At 34.2% G+C, this 18363-nt stretch overlaps 1 protein-coding gene across 1 annotated transcript in view; it reads left to right on the top strand.

Annotated features, from left to right (window-relative positions):
* Positions 1 to 18363, top strand: part of TTC6 (tetratricopeptide repeat domain 6) — a 214670-nt gene that overhangs the window by 110278 nt on the left and 86029 nt on the right. Inside the window, exon 7 of the mRNA XM_061182474.1 lies at positions 6539 to 6643. Coding sequence (XP_061038457.1) covers positions 6539 to 6643 — 105 coding nt within the window. The remainder of the gene's footprint in view (positions 1 to 6538; positions 6644 to 18363) is intronic.

An 18363-nucleotide genomic window follows, 5' to 3' on the forward strand; every position in this document is an offset into this window, starting at 1 on the left:
GAGTAATGCTTGCAAGTTGATGCTTTAAAACCATTTGCGCTCATTTTTTTCTGGTGAAAGACAAATCTTGGGGAAAGTGCTTGGTCCAATTAAATATTATTCAAAGTCAATGAAAGTTAAGGAAAACATAATTACCAATAATACCATGGATTCAAACAGCTATTATTTTAAAAAATCTTGCCACATTTTCTTCAAATCTTGTCATGAATGCCGGATTAAGTTTTTCACTTCCAACTATTTTTTTAAATTATTTTTCTTTTACTGTTTGTTTTATTATTATTTTATTGATAGTAAACTTTATTTTTTAGAATAGTCTTAGACTTCCAGAAAAATTACAAAGACAGTGTGGAGATTTCCCACACTCTGTTTCCTCTATTATTAATATGATAATGGTGGGTTAATAGTGGCCCCCAAAAGATATATCCAAGTCCTAACCCATGGTACCTGTGAATGTGACTTATTTGGAAATAGGGTCTTTGCAGATGTAATTAAGAATCTTGGAATGAGATCATCTTGGATTTAGGGTAAGCCCTAAACCCAAGGGTAAGCCCTAAATCCAATATGACTGGTGTCCTTATAAGAAGAGAATGCTCTGTGAACACACAGACACACAGGGAAGAATGCCTTGAGCTGATGGAAGCAAATTGGAATGATGCCGCTGCAAGCCAAGGAATGCCAAGGGTTGCTGGCAACCACTAGAAGCTAGGAAGAGGCACAGAAGAATTCTCTATAGCATTCAGAGGGAGCATAGCTCTCTTGACACCTTGATGGACTTCTAGTTTCCAGAACTCTGAGAGAATAAATTACTGTTGTTTTAAGCCACCGAATTGTATTTGCTACAGTAGCCCTAAGAAACTACCAATACATCTTAGAGCAGTATGGTAGATTTGTTAAAATCAGTCAACTGATATTTATACGTTATTATTAACTAAGGTCGATAGTTCATTCAGATTTCCTAAGTTTTAATGTAATGTCCATTTTCTGTTCCAGGATTCCCTCCAGGATACCACATTACATTTAGTTGTTATGTCTCCTTAGGCTTCTCTTGGCTGTGACAGTTTCTGAGACTTTCCTTGTTTTTGTTGACCTTGACAGTTTGGGGGAGTACTGGTCAGGTATTTTGTAGACTGTCCCTAATTGGGATTGACTGATGTTTTTTTGATTTGATTGTGTTATGTGATTTTGGGAGGAAGACCACTGAGGTAAGGTGCCATTTTCATCATATCATATTGAGAGTACATATTATCAATATGACTTATCATTGTTGATGTTAACTTTAATCACCTGGCTGAGGTAGTGTCTGCCAGGTTTTCTTCATTGTCAAGTTTCTCTTTTTGCCTCCTTTCCGTTCTGTACTCTGGAAAGAAGTCACTATGTGCAGCCCACACTTAAGGAATGTGGAGCTATGCTCCACCTCCTTCAGAGCAGAGTATCTATAAAGATTAATTTGAATTCAGCTGGACAGGATGTTTCTCTATTCTTCCCATTTATTTATTTATTCAATCATTTACTTATATCAATATGACCCATGGATGTTTATGCTATACTTTGAGTTTTATTCCAATACTACTTTATTATTATTATTATTATTTTGCTAAAATTGTTTGAGCTTTGGTCATTGAGAGCTCCTTCAGTTGTCTCCTATGTCCCTTTGACAGACCCCATCATTGTGGGATTTTTTTTTTTAACACTTAATTACTGGTAGTACAGATGCTCCAGGTTCATCTTGCATATTTCCTGCCCCAGTCCATAGAGTCAGCCATTTCTACAGGGAGCCTCAGTTCCCTTTATTGGAGAATGTAATTAGAAACTAAGATCAGAGCATTGGATGTGCTTGTTGCTGCTGGGGCTTTGTTGCTTCTAGGCCTTCTCACCTCACACAAATATATGTCTGTATACTAACTCCTTCCTGTAAATACACGTATTATAATACACATAATAAATATAATAAATATACATAATATTTCTGTATGTAACCATCTTTTTTTTTAATTTTTGAATTTTATTTTATTTATTTTTTTATACAGCAGGTTCTTATTAGTCATCAATTTTATACACATCAGTGTATACATGTCAATCCCAATCGCCCAATTCAGCACACCACCATCCCCACCCCCTCGCCGCTTTCCCCCCTTGGTGTCCATACATTTGTTCTCTACATCTGTGTATCAACTTCTGCCCTGCAAACCGGTTCATCTGTACCATTTTTCTAGGTTCCACATACATGCGTTAATATATGATATTTGTTTTTCTCTTTCTGACTTACTTCACTCTGTATGACAGTCTCTAGATCCATCCATGTCTCAACAAATGACTCAATTTCATTCCTTTTTATGGCCGAGTAATATTCCATTGTATATATGTACCACATCTTCTTCATCCATTCGTCTGTCGATGGGCATTTAGGTTGCTTCCATCACCTGGCTATTGTAAATAGTGCTACGATGAACATTGGGGTGCATGTGTCTTTTTGAATTATGGTTTTCTCTGGGTATATGCCCAGTAGTGGGATTGCTGGATCATATGGTAATTCTATTTTTAGTTTTTTAAGGAACCTCCATACTGTTCTCCATAGTGGCTGTATCAATTTACATTCCCACCAACAGTGCAAGAGGGTTCCCTTTTCTCCACACCTTCTCCAGCATTTGTTGTTTGTAGATTTTCTGATGATGCCCATTCTCACTGGTGTGAGGTGATACCTCATTGTAGTTTTGATTTGCATTTCTCTAATAATTAGTGATGTTGAGCAGCTTTTCATGTGCTTCTTGGCCATCTGTATGTCTTCTTTGGAGAAATGTCTATTTAGGTTTTCTGCCCATTTTTGGATTGGGTTGTTTGTTTCTTTAATATTGAGCTGCATGAGCTGTTTATATATTTTGGAGATTAATCCTTTGTCCATTGATTCGTTTGCAAATATTTTCTCCCATGCTGAGGGTTATCTTTTCGTCTTGTTTATGGTTTCCTTTGCTGTGCAAAAACTTTTAAGTTTCATTAGGTCCCATTTGTTTATTTTTGTTTTTATTTCCATAACTCTAGGAGGTGGATCAAAAAAGATCTTGCTGTGATTTATGTCAAAGAGTGTTCTTCCTATGTTTTCCTCTAAGAGTTTTATAGTTTCTGGTCTTACATTTAGGTCTCGAATCCATTTTGAGTTTATTTTTGTGTATGGTGTTAGGGAGTGTTCTAATTTCATTCTTTTACATGTAGCTGTCCAGTTTTCCCAGCACCACTTATTGAAGAGACTGTCTTGTCTCCATTGTATATCCTTGCCTCCTTTGTCATAGATTAGTTGACCATAGGTGCGTGGGTTTACCTCTGGGCTTTCTATCTTGTTCCATTGATCTATGTTTCTGTTTTTGTGCCAGTACCATATTGTCTTGATTCCTGTAGCTTTGTAGTATAGTCTGAAGTCAGGGAGTCTGATTCCTCCAGCTCCGTATTTTCCCCTCAAGACTGCTTTGGCTATTTGGGGTCTTTTGTGTCTCCATACAAATTTTAAGATTTTTTTTGTTCTAGTTCCATAAAAAATGCCATTGGTAATTTGATAGGGATTGCACTGAATCTGTAGATTGCTTTGGGTAGTATAGACATTTTCACAATATTGATTCTTCCAATCCAAGAGCATGGTATATCTCTCCATCTGTTGGTATCATCTTCAGTTTCTTTCATCAGTGTCTTATAGTTTTCTGCATACAGGTCTTTTGTCTCCCTAGGTAGGTTTATTCCTAGGTATTTTATTCTTTTTGTTGCAATGGTAAATGGGAGTGTTTCCATAATTTCTCTTTCAGATTTTTCATCATTAGTGTATAGGTATGCAAGAGATTTCTGTGCATTAATTTTGTATCCTGCAACTTTACCAAATTCATTGATTAGCTCTAGTAGTTTTCTGGTGGCAGTTTTAGGATTCTCTATGTATAGTATCATGTCATCTGCAAACAGTGACAGTTTTACTTCTTCTTTTCCAGTTTGTATTCCTTTTCTTTTTCTTCTCTGACTGCCGTGGCTAGGACTTCCAGAACTATGTTGAATAATAGTGGTGAGAGTGGACATCCTTGTCTTGTTCCTGATCTTAGAGGAAATGCTTTCAGTTTTTCACCATTGAGAATGATGTTTGCTGTGGGTTTGTCATATATGGCCTTTATTATGTTGAGGTAGGTTCCCTCTATGCCCACTTCCTGGAGAGTTTTTATCATAAATGGGTGTTGAATTTTGTCAAAAGCTTTTTCTGCATCTATTGAGATGATCATATGGTTTTTATTCTTCAATTTGTTAATATGGTGTATCACATTGATTGATTTGCATATATTGAAGAATCCTTGCATCCCTGGGATAAATCCCACTTGATCATGATGTATGATCCTTTTAATGTATTGTTGGATTCTGTTTGCTAGTATTTTGTTGAGGATTTTTGCATCTATATTCATCAGTGATATTGGTCTGTAATTTTCTTTTTTTATAGTGTCTTTGTCTGGTTTTGGTATCAGGGTGATGGTGGCCTCATAGAATGAGTTTGGGAGTGTTCCTTCCTCTGCAATTTTTTGGAACAGTTTGAGAAGGATGGGTGTTAGCTCTTCTCTAAATGTTTGATAGAATTCACCTGTGAAGCCATCTGGTCTTGGACTTTTGTTTGTTGGAAGATTTTTAATCACAGTTTCAATTTCATTACTTGTGATTGGTCTGTTCATATTTTCTATTTCTTCCTGGTTCAGTCTTGGAAGGTTATACCTTTCTAAGAATTTGTCCATTTCTTCCAGGTTGTCCATTTTGTTGGCATAGAGTTGCTTGTAGTAGTCTCTTAGGATGCTTTGTGTTTCTGCGGTGTCTGTTGTAACTTCCCCTTTGTCATTTCTAATTTTCTTGATTTGAGTCCTCTCCCTCTTTTTCTTGATGAGTCTGGCTAATGGTTTATCAATTTTGTTTATCTTCTCAAAGAACCAGCTTTTAGTTTTATTGATCTTTGCTATTGTTTTCTTTGTTTCTATTTCATTTATTTCTGCTCTGATCTTTATGCTTTCTTTCCTTCTACTAACTTTGGGTTTTGTTTGTTCTTCTTTCTCTAGTTCCTTTAGGTGTAAGGTTAGATTGTTTATTTGATATTTTTCTTGTTTCTTGAGGTAGGCTTGTATAGCTATAAACTTCCCTCTTAGAACTGCTTTTGCCGCATCCCACAGGTTTTGGATCGTCGTATATGTAACCATTTTTGTCTAACTTAAGCTAAGCATGAGTTCATACTGATGTCTGCAACTCTAATTCATGACCACATGTATCATTCTAACCTCCTCCCTTGCTTATCTTTAAACTCCCTATAGTGAGTGACAAACCTGGCTCCCACCATCCTCCATCCATTTACTTAATTGTTCAATTCCAGTATAGAAGTATCAGAATTTTTAACCCATATTCCTGTGGGAAACAACTGTATCAACTAAAGTGTAGTGCTACATACAGTTTCTTTTGCCTTTAGTCTTATATACCCTACTCATTTCCAAGGTTACTATCCTGGGATTCTTCTTGACCTCCTAAATGATTTTTTAAAAATTTGCATACATTGGTCACTCTTTGTGCTGTAAAGTTCGATGGTTTTGAGAAATGAATGTCATTTAGCCACAATTCTAGTATCATGCAGGATAGTTTCACCTCCCTAAAAATTCCTCTATACCTGATTAAATTTTATTTGAAAAAGTTTAAAGAAACAAATAAATACAGAAACCAAACTAACAAACACATGGGTACATGTTATCAAAAATTTGTAAGTAATATTTTGTTATACTTGTTCCAGATTTTTTAAAAGACATTTAAAAAACAAATTAAGTCCTCTTGTACTTCTTCCTAATTCCATTTCTCTTCCTTTTTACGCAAGGACAGTTATTGTTACAATTATGTTTTTTTCCAGTCCATGATTTTATACTTTATTAGATGTACTTATGACCCTAAACAATAAATACTATAGTTCTGTGTGTTCTAGGTACATTTATATAAATGACACGATTTTGTATGTATCTTTCTAAAAGTTACTTATTTTACTGTTAATACTATGCTTCTAAGATCCGTCTATGGTTTGTAATTTTTGTGCTGGAATGGCTTTACAGTGTTTAGTTATATGAATACACCACATTTTATTCATCTGTTTCTCTATTAATTGACATTTAAATTGGGCTTTGTGTTTTGCTATTTCGTATGCTGTATCAACATCCTTGTACATATCTCTTCATGAATATGTGGAAGAATTTCCTTAGAATATATAGCTGGAATTGAAATTATTGGATTATGTGGCATGTACATTTTCTATTTTACTAGAAATGGCCAGTTTGCCTCTAGTGTGGTTCTACTAATTTCCCACATCCTTGGCATCACTTAAAATTGCTGACTATATTTTTGCTAATCTGATGGGTATGATAAATTGTCTTTCCCAGATTTGCAGGCACTGTGGAACCAACCACCTCATTTTCTCACCAGCTAGAACTAATTTTGATAGGAGCTTGGGTATTTACCCTAGGGACGATTTGTTAGTTTCTAATAGCCTTTTATGTTATTTTCAAAGGTGTCTGCTTATCCAGGATTTACCAAGTTGTTTTGGAATCTAACTTCACCCAAATTCTCTGTTCCAGTGTCTGTCATAAAGGAAACCGTATATCCAAAATATGAGGTAAAATACTGAATGACTTTTCTCTATTGTTGTTTAGTAATTAGACTGTATAATTGACTATGACATTAAATTTTACTGAACAGTTGTTATGTAAATTGTCAGTAAAGATTGCCATAATTGAATGATTGGACGGCACTATAGAAATTATACATATAAAATAAATAATTTTTATATGTATGTGTTCTATGGGTATACATATATACACACATAACCCCTAACTATATGTACACTTACGCACATACACTTATACGTATATTTCTAAAAAAAAAATGTTGTACTTATCCATGTTAATTTACCCAGTCAAAAAGAATATTCTCTTTTCTTTCTGAATGAATCATTTATTTGACTGACAAGATATAAAGCTTCTTGGGTTGTTTAGAAGATCTTTATGATATTTTCATTTGCTTTTAAAAGTGCATTTTTAGTTAATGTTTAAGAAAGTTTAAAACTACCCAATACAATTATTACTCTATTTTCTTCTTCCCTTAAAGTGTTTGCTTGCTCTCATTTTATGTTATACAGCTTATTTTAAAAATTAGGAAAATGAAGAGAAGAAAACTAAAATCATCTTTTATTTTTCTCCCTCAAGACAATCACTGCCCACTTTCTGGTCCATTTTCTTTCATTGTTAAAAATTCTTTTTCTTCCTCCTCCTCTTCTTTTTTTCTCCTTTCCCCCCCTTTTCTTCTTCCTACTTATATTTTCCTCTTAAAATAATTCTGTGATGAACATCATGGTGCATACATTTTTAATGGTATTTAGAATTAGTTTATTTGCATAGGATCCTAGATAGCTTACTGATAACACATATATCAGAAAAGAATAAGACAAAAAAGTTAATCATGGGGAAAGCATACCAGGGTATTAGCATAATAAATTCAGAGATAAGATTAAATCAAAGAAATTCTGTCCATATATGCCCTTGTTTGAAATGGTCATCAACATCATTGTTGATATTGAAACATCTTTACGTTCCTTGCATTACTTGATTATGATGTATTATTTTAAAATATTATATTGAATTCTGTTAGGCAATATTTTATTGTTTTTTTAAAATATATACTCAGGAGTGAAATATGTATTTAGTGTATTTTTTTTGTTGGACTCTGTTATCAAGGTTATTCTTGCTTTTTAAAGTTAACTGGGTAGCATTTCTTCTTTTTTAATATTCTGGAATTAAAATAGCATAGGAATAACCTTGAAAATGTGGAAGAATTCACTGTCTAGAAACATTTGAACTGTTTGGGAAGGTAATTTGTTGACAATTAAAACTTTTTATTTTCTAATTCTTGGGTTATTCATGTTTAATATTTTTTCTTTAGTCAATTGGTAACATATTCTTACAGAAAGCCATCTATTCAATTGAAATTTATAAGCTTATATGCAGAGTTTGTATATATTCTCTCTTTAGTTTTAATCTCCATTTCTAAAGTTGCATTTTCTTTCCCATTTCTAATGATATTTGGGGAATTTTTTTCTTCCCTAGAATGAATTTTCTAGAAATTAGTTTAGTATTTTTTTTTGGCCTTTTCTCATTTATTTTCAATTACAAGTGCTTTATTCTCTACTTGTCAAATTACTATACCCACACTAGTGTAAAACCATCTCTTTAATTTTTTAAACAAGGTTTATGGTGTATGATTCCCTAACTATTAGATATCATGACCAGTCAGCCAGAAAAACAAATGAGTCCAACGTACCATATTTGACCAAAAAACTTTTGGATTAGTTATAAATTCAATTTTTGCCCCTCTGAGTTTTTGTTGCTTCTCTTTTTGAAAATGTTTTGGTTATTGGTTTCCTGCTTCCACAGAAGGTTGACATCTCTATTTGGGCATTTTCCTAATTTCTTGTTGAAAATTTAATTTCTTTACCTTTCATATTTTTAACAAATATAAGTATTTTGACCTTATTTCATACATTTTTATTTATGGTGTGTTCATTTATTTTCTAAATAATTTCTATTGCAGTTTTCTTTATCTTTTTGATACACAACTTATGTGGGAAAGTGTTTTTTTAACTTGTTGAAATTATTTTTTTTAATTTTTATTGTTTATCCTTATTAATATAAGAAAATATGTTCTTTAGAGTAACAGTTTCTTGGAATTTATTGACATTTGCTTTGTGGTTTACTAGATATCCCAATAGTATCTACAATACTAATTCAATGCTATTATATGCAGTGACTTTTATATTGTAGCCGCACTAAGCGGAGTGCAGGCTTTGTAATCAGACAGTCTTGGATTTGAACCCCACTTGTTTTCTGTATACCCTTGTATTAGTATCTTAACTTCTTCTTTTTAAAAATTTTTATTTTTTTATTGAAGTGTAGTTGATTTACCATGTTTCAGGTTTACAGCAAAGTGATTCAGTTATACATATATATATATGTATGTATGTATATATGTGTTTTCTTTTCCAGATTCTTTTCCATTATAGGTTATTGCGAGATATTGAATATAGTTCCCTATGCTATACAGTAGGTCCTTGTTGTTTATCTATAATATTTTATATATAATAGTATGTATCTGTTAATTCCAAATTTCCAATTTATCTCTCCCCGCTTTCCTCTTTGGTAACCATAAGTTTTTCTTAAGTATCTTAACTTTGTTTTCATAAGTATCTTAACTTCTTGAAGTCTCAGAGTTTTGTATGTAATGTGGGTGTTCTGGGGATTTAATAAGAGACTATATAGTGTGTTGCCTGATGAATGGTAAGTGCTCAGTTAATAATAGGTATAGCTGCTATATTGTTCTGTTATTCCATTCTTCTGTGGCATAGTTCTTTCACTTGATCTAAAAAATACTTTTTGAGATTTTCAATGCACCTGTGTTTTGTCCGTTTCTCCATATGTAACTTTATGTGAGTAGAAGCTGTTTATCTTTATTATGAATTTGGCAATGTTTTATCTTTCTTATGAATTCTGTCTCTTATCAGTTTTGAATGACCTACTCTGGCCTATTTAATGCTGCAATTCTACTCTAATATGGCCAGCCCTGTGTTGTTATCTGTTTGTGTTCAGGAATATTTTCATTTTAATCATCTCTTTGTTGTTTGTTTTGTTTTATATGAACCATATAAGTGACATGTGGTTAATTTGGTCTTACTAACATTATTTTATTTTGTGGTTTCTTTTCAAAATTTTCTTTCTAGTTTGTCTTTTGTTAAACCATTATTTTCTTTAGCAATATTATTGTCTGTGCTGTTTTCAGAGTGGTAAGACCTATTAAAATTACTTAAGAACTTGCAAAAGTAGTAGAAAAAATTCAAATACAAAGATGTGTATGGCATAAAGAGCACTCCCCATCTTGAATGCTGTCCTCCCCGGTCCTCTTCTCCTTGAAATCAACCATTGTCAAATGCATTGTGTGTATCTATTCGGACATTTTCATTTTTATTTATGTCATGCAGGTTTGTGCGGATTAATGTTTTTACATATGTGGAGTAAAGTAATCTATATCGTTCTGCATCTTGATTTTTTTTCTCTTAAAGCATACTTGCACGTATCTTTGCATACATATGTGTATTTTTCTATTTGGAATTCCTGGCCAAAGTGTATGTGTAATTTAAATTGGAAGATTATTGTGTATATTTGCACTTCCTTTTTTTAAGTGTAATCTAAACTTTTCATTTACTTAAGAAAATAATAATTATATTTTTTGGGGAAAAGATGCCATGAGCTAAAAAGAGAAGATTAATAACAAATTATATAAAAGATTCCTTAATGTAAAAGATTGGTGAATATTAATTGTGTAAACAGGTGTGGCATTCACAAAAAAAGATGTGATGCTCACATCTCCTTCAAGAGAATCTGATGGGAGAGCATACTTGGCCAGCCTCCAGCTGCTGTCCTGTAGATCTACCATGGCATTCACTCCAGGGCCGTTCTTCCTCTGGACTGCTCCCAGCCAGTGACTGAGCACAGGGGCTTTCTAAAGCTGACCCTTTCCAGCTCAATGTGGGACTGTTTTATCAGACACTTTGGCTCAGAGACTTTCCATCTGCCTGGCTGACTCTTTCTCAGAACTGGTCCATAATCTGAAGCTCTTCCTACCGAGTCCTTCCTCTCTTTTCCCCTTCCACAGTTGTCAGATCTACATCATGGTCTGAAGCCTCCCCCTGCATGTTGCTCCCTCTCTCTTTATCCTCCACTGGTAGCATCTGATTCTAAATGAACTGATACAATAGGGGGGTCTGCAATATGAGTACAATGTTGTCTAAACTGTGTTTATAAAGTATGAGCATGTATTTTTCTGTCTTTGTATATAGAAAAGTGTGAATATAGGGAATTGAGAGTAGGCAGAATTGTCTGAACAGAAGTAGGAATTGTAGCAATTATAAGAAGCGTTGGTTAGAACTGGTGATGATGGAGTAATGCATTAGAAAGGTACTCCAGAAGTGAATTGGTACTGGTGGTTGTTCACACCCAATGACCAGAAGGAAAAGGATCCAACAGGACTTTCTGGTACAAAAAGAGGGCCCAGAACACTTTCCATTCACCAGAACTGTAATCAGACCTTTGTTCAAAGACTCTTGGTTTCTTTGAATGGGAAATGATGTTTAGATACAAAGATCTGTGTGTCTCATTTCTTTTAAAAGCAAATTTTACCTTATATATATTATGATTGCTGATATTTTTTGTTTTATACTGCCATTTGATTTTTGTTTTTCATAGATGCTGCCTTTTGTTTGTTTTATATTCTCCTTTTATTTCCTATCTTAAATTTATCTTTTTTATTATTCCTTTAAAAAAAAGTCAGTGGTCTGCATATAATATATTCTGATTTAATTTTTTTAAATTAATTAATTAATTAATTTTTTATTGAAGTAGAGTTGATTTACAATGTTGTGCCAATCTCTGCTGTGCAGCAAAGTGACTCAGTTACACACATACAGACATTTAAACAATTCTTTTCCATTACGGTTTATCACAGGATATTGAATATATTTCCCTGTGCTCTACAGTAGGACCTTGTTGTTTATCCATCCTATATATGTAGTTTACATCTGCTCATCCCACACTCCCAGTCCTTCCCTCCCCTACCACCCTCCCCCTTGGCAACCACGAGTCTGTTCTCTATGTCTGTGAGTCTGTTTTGTAGATAGGTTCATTTGTGCCATATTTTAGAATCCACATATAAGTAGTATCATATGGTATTTGTCTTTCTCTTTCTGACTTACTTCACCTAGTATGATAGTCTCTAGTTGCATCCATGTTGCTGCAAATGGCATTATTTCATTCCTTTTTACGGCTGAGTAGTATTCCATTGTGTATATGTACCACATCTTCTTTATCCATTCATCTGTCGATGGACATTTAGATTGTGTCCATGTTTGGCTATTGTGAATAGTGCTGCTATGAACACAGGGGTGCATGTATCTTTTTCAATTATAGTTTTGTCTGGGTATATGCCCAGGAGTGGGATTGCTGGATCATATGGTAATTCTATTTTTAGTTTTCTGAGGAACCTCCGTACCGTAATGTTTTCCATAGTGGCTGCACCAACTTACCTTCCTGCCAACAGTGTAGGAGGGTTCCCTTTTCTTCACATCCTCTCCAACATTTGTTATTTGTAGACTTTTTAATGATGGCCATTCTGACCGGTGTGAGGTGGTACCTCACTGTAGTTTTGATTTGCATTTCTCTAATAATTAGTGATGCTGAGCATCTTTTCATGTGCCTACTGGACATCTGTATGTCTTCTTTGGAGAAATGTCTATTAAGGTCTTCTGCCCTTATTTTCATTTTTTAACTATTTGGGTAAATTGTGTTTTATCATGCCTACTTTGGAAGTTATATATATTGTTTCTTATTCCTATGATGGTTTCCGTAGAATATATATGTTTAACTTATCAGTAGCTAATTTTTTGTTTGTTTGTTTGTTTTTTAAATTTTTGGCTGCACCATGCAGCATGTGGGATCTTAGTTCCCCAACCAGGGATTGAACTTTCGCTCCCTGCAGTGGAACCGTGGAGTCTTAACCACTAGACCAGGGAAGTCCCTCAATATCTAATATCAATCAATACCTTTAAACCTTTTATTCCATTTACTCCTTTTTGATTTAATGTGCTCTAACTTTGATACATTTTTAGATCCTTATCTTTTAAAATTCCAAAGACATTATTCTTATCATTTTATGCAATATTCCTTATGTTTTACCCATGTATTTATCTCTCTCTCTTTTCCTTTCTATTTTTTTTTTTTTGGGCAAAAATTATTTTTTAACACAGATTTTCATCTATTCACTTTTGCTTACAACACTAAATTACTTACATAACATTATACTATAACAATGAACCTTTCTATTTTTTGAGCATCTCAGACCATCCTGTCTGGAATCATTTTGCCCTCTGCTAAAGTATATCTTTTAGAACTTGCTTTAAGGGAAGTGGTAAAATCCTGTTTTTTCTTTGTTTCAAATGTCTTTATAGTCATGCTTGTGGGATATTTTACTTGGGGATAATACTATTGCAAATATTTACTTTTAGCACTCTAATGATGTTCCACAATTTTCTGGTGTCCACTATGGCTGTTGAGAATTGAGTCTTAAGTATGAATCCTTTGAAGATAATCAATTCTCTGCATCCCCCCCCTAACTTTTTACTTTTAAGTTATTCTCTTGTCTTCCATACAGTTTCAGTATGATGTGTCTAGTTGTAGATTTCTTCTTATTTATTGTATTTAGGAATAATTGGGATTTTTGAATCTGTGGTTTGATATCTTTCATCAGCTATGTAAAATTTTTAGTCACTATTTCTTCATATTTTGCCTCTGTCCATTCTCTCTTTCATTTTCTGGGACTTTAATCACATGTATTAGTTACTTTTTTTCCTCTTGAAACTGGATCCTGGACAATTTCTTCTGATCTGTCTTTAGTTCAGGTTCATAAATTCTTTCTTCAGTTATGTCTAATATATTGTTAAACTTGTTCTTTGTATTTTTTAATTTGGTTTTGTATTTTTCTTTTTAGAATTTATATATTTCCTCCAAACCTATTATGTTCTGGTGTTTTGTTTCTTTGTGTACCTGTCTGTCTTTAAATGTTTATCATTGTATTTAAGACATTATTTTTAGTAAATATTTGAGACCTGGAATGGCAGTTCCTCCTCCAGAGAAAAAAATTTTTTTTCAGAACCTGAGATCTGTACCACTCAACCTAAATTTAAGGTTGAGGCTTGAGTTTCTATGAACACCTTGTGACAGAGCCTAGGCTGAAAGTATACACAAATGTTGATTTACTTCCATTCACTCCTAATCTGAGGGTATAGCCCTGTAGTATCCCTGTAGCCTTGGATACTTGTATATTTTATATATATAAAATCAGTTTCCATACCTCAGGGAGATTCTGGGCTTGGATTTCTGTCATCCTTGCCCTCAAAAGTTGCAGATATGCAGCTCAGCTTTGCAACGGTTTTGGCAAACATCTTGCAAACAAAATCATCTTTGAAAACTGAGTTTACATTTTCAGGTTTTTGCGTTTTCCTATATTTTTGCTCAGTATTTCTTCATCATCTTGTTAGCTTTTTGATGCTTTGAAGATTATCTTTGACATAATACACACTTTCTTAGTTGTTCTCAGCAGAAGTACCTAGCATGCCATAATCAGAAGCAGAAGTCATAACTGACTTTTAAGGTAGCAAAACTGTTTCCATTTCCATCTGCATCCCAGCTTTTATTACATGCATACTAATTTTAGCAATATCCTTGTAGTAGAGGAGGAGAATTTTTATATCATGTATCAGGTAAGCAATGCTGTAATTGCCCTGGGCCATATCCTGACAGGTTCCAAGATATGAACCACATTCTCTTTTTTTTTTTTCTTAACATCTTTATTGGAGTATAATTGCTTTAAAATGGTGTGTTACTTTCTGCTTTATAACAAAGTGAATCAGCTATACATATACATATATCCCCATATCTCCTCCCTGTTATGTCTCCCTCCCACCCTCTCTATCCCACCCCTCTAGGTGGTCACAGAGCACCAAGCTGATCTCCCTGTGCTATGTGGCTGCTTCCCACTAGCTATCTATTTTACATTTGGTAATATATATAAGTACATGCCACTCTCTCACCTCGTCCCAGCTTACCCTTCCCCCTCCCCCATGTCCTCAAGTCCATTCTCTACGTCTCCATCATTATTCCTGTCCTGCCCCTAGGTTCTTCAGAACCATTTTTTTTTTTAGATTCCATATATATGTGTTAGCATACCGTATTTGTTTTTCTCTTTCTGACTTAACTTCACTCTGTATGACAGACTCTAGGTCCATCCACCTCACTACAAATAACTCAATTTTGTTTCTTTATATGGCTGAGTAATATTCCATTGTATATATGTGCCACATCTTCTTTATCAGTTCATCTGTCGATGGACCCTTTGGTTGCTTCCATGTCCTGGCTATTGTAAATAGTGCTGCAAAGAACATTGTGGTACACGACTCTTTTTGAATTATGCTTTTCTCAGGGTATATGCCCAGTAGTGGGATTGCTGGGTTGTATGGTAGTTCTATTTTTAGTTTTTTAAGGAACTTCCATACTGTTCTCCATAGTGGCTGTATCAATTTACATTCCCATTACATTCTCATGGGTTCCCTTTTCTCCACACCCTCTCCAGCATTTATTGTTTGTTGATTTTTTGATGATGGCCATTCTGACTGGTGTGAGGTGATACTTCATTGTAGTTTTGAGTTGCATTTCTCTAATGATTAGTAATGTTGAGCATCCTTTCCTGTGTTGTTGGCAATCTGTATATCTTCTTGGGAGAAATGTCTATTTAGGTCTTCTGCCCATTTTTGGGTTTGGTTGTTTGTTTTTTGATATTGAGCTGCATGAGCTGCTTGTAAATTTTGGAGATTAATCCTTTGTCAGTTGCTTCGTTTGCAAATATTTTCTCCCATTCTGAGGGTTGTCTTTTCATCTTGTTTATGTTTTCCTTTGCTGTGCAAAAGCTTTTAAGGTTCATTAGGTCCCATTTGTTTATTTTTGTTTTTATTTCCATTTCTCTAGGAGGTGGGTCAAAAAGGAATTATGAATTAATTGCTGTGAATTATGTCATAGAGTGTTCTGCCTATGTTTTCCTCTAAGAGTTTTATAGTGTCTGGCCTTACATTTAAGTCTTTAATCCATTTTGAGTTTATTTTTGTGTATGGTGTTAGGGAGTGTTCTAATTTCATTCTTTTACGTGTAGCTGTCCAGTTCTCCCAGCACCACTTATTGAGGAGGGTGTTTTTTCTCCATTGTATATTCTTGCTTCCGTTATCAAAAATAAGGTGACCATATGTGTGTGGGTTTATCTCTGGGCTTTCTATCTGGTTCCATTGATCTATATTTCTGTTTTTGTGCCAGTACCATACTGTCTTAGATTACTGTAGCTTTGTAGTATAGTCTGAAGTCAGGGATGCTGATTCCTCCAGCTCCTTTTTTCTTTCTCAAGATTGCTTTGGCTATTCGGGGTCTCTTGTGTTTCCAACAAATTGTGAAATTTTTTGTTCTAGTTCTGTGAAAAATGCCATTGGTAGTTTGATAGGCATTGCATTGAATCTGTAGATTGATTTGGGTATTATAGTCATTTTCACAATGTTGATTCTTCCAATCCAAGAGCATGGTATATCTCTCCATCTGTTTGTATCATCTTTAATTTCTTTCATCAGTGTCTTATAGTTTTTTGCATACAGGTCTTTTGTCTCCTTAGGTAGGTTTATTCCTAGTTATTTTATTCTTTTTGTTGCACTGGTAAATGGGAGTGTTTCCTTAATTTCTCTTTCAGATTTTTCATCATTAGTGTATAGGAATGCAAGAGATTTCTGTGCATTAATTTTGTATCCTGCTACTTCACCAAATTCATTGATTAGCTCTAGTAGTTTTCTGGTAGCATCTTTAGGATTCTCCATGAAGAGTATCATGTCATCTGCAAACAGTGACAGTTTTACTGCTTCTTTTCTGATTTGGATTCCTTTTATTTCTTTTTCTTCTCTGATTGCTGTGACCAAAACTTCCAAAACTATGTTGAATAATAGTGGTGAGAGTGGACAACCTTGTCTTGTTCCTGATGTTAGAGGAAATGGTTTCAGTTTTTCACCATTGAGAACGATGTTGGCTGTGGGTTTGTCATATGTGGCCTTTATTATGTTGAGGTAAGTTCCCTCTATGCCTACTTTCTGGTGGATTTTTATCATAAATGGGTGTTGAATTTTGTTGAAAGCTTTTTCTGTATCTATTGAGATAATCATGTGGTTTTTATCCGTCAGTTTGTTAATATGGTGTATCACATTGGTTGATTTGTGTATATTGAAGAATCCTTGCATTCCTGGCATAAACCCCACTTGATCATGGTGTATGATCCTTTTAATGTGCTGCTGGATTCTGTGTGCTAGTATTTTGTTGAGGATTTTTGCATCTATGTTCATCAGTGATATTGGTCTGTAGTTTTCTTTCTTTGTGACCTCTTTGTCTGGTTTTGGTATCAGGTTGATAGTGGCCTCATAGAATGAGTTTTGGAGTGTTCCTCCCTCTGTTATATTTTGGAAGAGTTTGAGAAGGACAGGTGTTAGCTCTTCTCTAAATGTTTGATAGAATTTGCCTGTGAAGCCATCAGGTCCTGGGCTTTTGTTTGTTGGAAGATTTTTAATCATAGTTTCAATTTCAGTGCTTGTGATTGGTCTGTGTATATTTTCTATTTCTTCCTGTTTCAGTCTTGGAAGGTTGTGCTTTTCTAAGAATTTGTCCATTTCTTCCAGGTTGTCCATTTTATTGGCATATGGTTGCTTGTAGTAATCTCTCATGATCCTTTGTATTTCTGCAGTGTGAGTTGTTACTTCTCCTTTTTCATTTCTAATTCTATTGATTTGAGTCTTCTCCCTTTATTTCTTGATGAATCTGGCTAATTCTTTGTCAATTTTGTTTATCTTCTCAAAGAGGCAGCATTTAGTTTTATTGATCTTTGCTATTGTTTCCTTCATTTCTTTTTCCTTTATTTCTGATCTTATTTTTATGATTTCTTTCCTTCTGCTAACTTTGGGGTTTTTTTGTTCTTCTTTCTCTAATTGCTTTAGGTGTAAGGTTAGGTTGTTTATTTGAGATGTTTCTTGTTTCTTGAGGTAGGATTGTATTGCTGTAAACTTCCCTCTTAGAACTGCTTTTGTTGCATCCCATAGGTTTTGGGTCATTTGTTTTCATTGTCATTTGTTTCTAGGTATTTTTTGATTTCCCCAGTGATCTCTTGGTTATTTAGTAGTGTATTGCTTAGCTCCATGTGTTTGTATTTTTTACAGATTTTTTTCCTGTAATTGTTATCTAGTCTCATAGCGTTGTGATCGGAAAAGATACTTGACATGATTTCAGTTTTCTTAAATTTACCAAGGCTTGATTTTTGACCCAAGATATGATCTCTCCTGTAAAATATTCCATGAGCACTTGAGAAGAAAGTGTATTCTGTTGTTTTTGGATGGAATGTCTTATAAATATCAATTAAGTCCATCTTGTTTAATGTATCATTTAAAGCTTGTGTTTCCTTATATATTTTCATTTTGGATGATCTGTGCATTGGTGAAAGTGGGGTGTTAAAGTCCCCTATTATGATTGTGTTACTGTCGATTTCCCCCTTTATGGGTGTTAGTATTTGCCTTATGTATTGAGGTGCTCCTAGGTTGGGTGCATAAATATTTACAATTTTTATATCTTCTTCTTGGATTGATCCCTTGATCATTATGTAGTGTCCTTCTTT

This window comes from Eubalaena glacialis, chromosome 2, assembly GCF_028564815.1.
Source record: "Eubalaena glacialis isolate mEubGla1 chromosome 2, mEubGla1.1.hap2.+ XY, whole genome shotgun sequence".
In the NCBI taxonomy this organism is placed as follows: Eukaryota; Metazoa; Chordata; class Mammalia; order Artiodactyla; family Balaenidae; genus Eubalaena; species Eubalaena glacialis.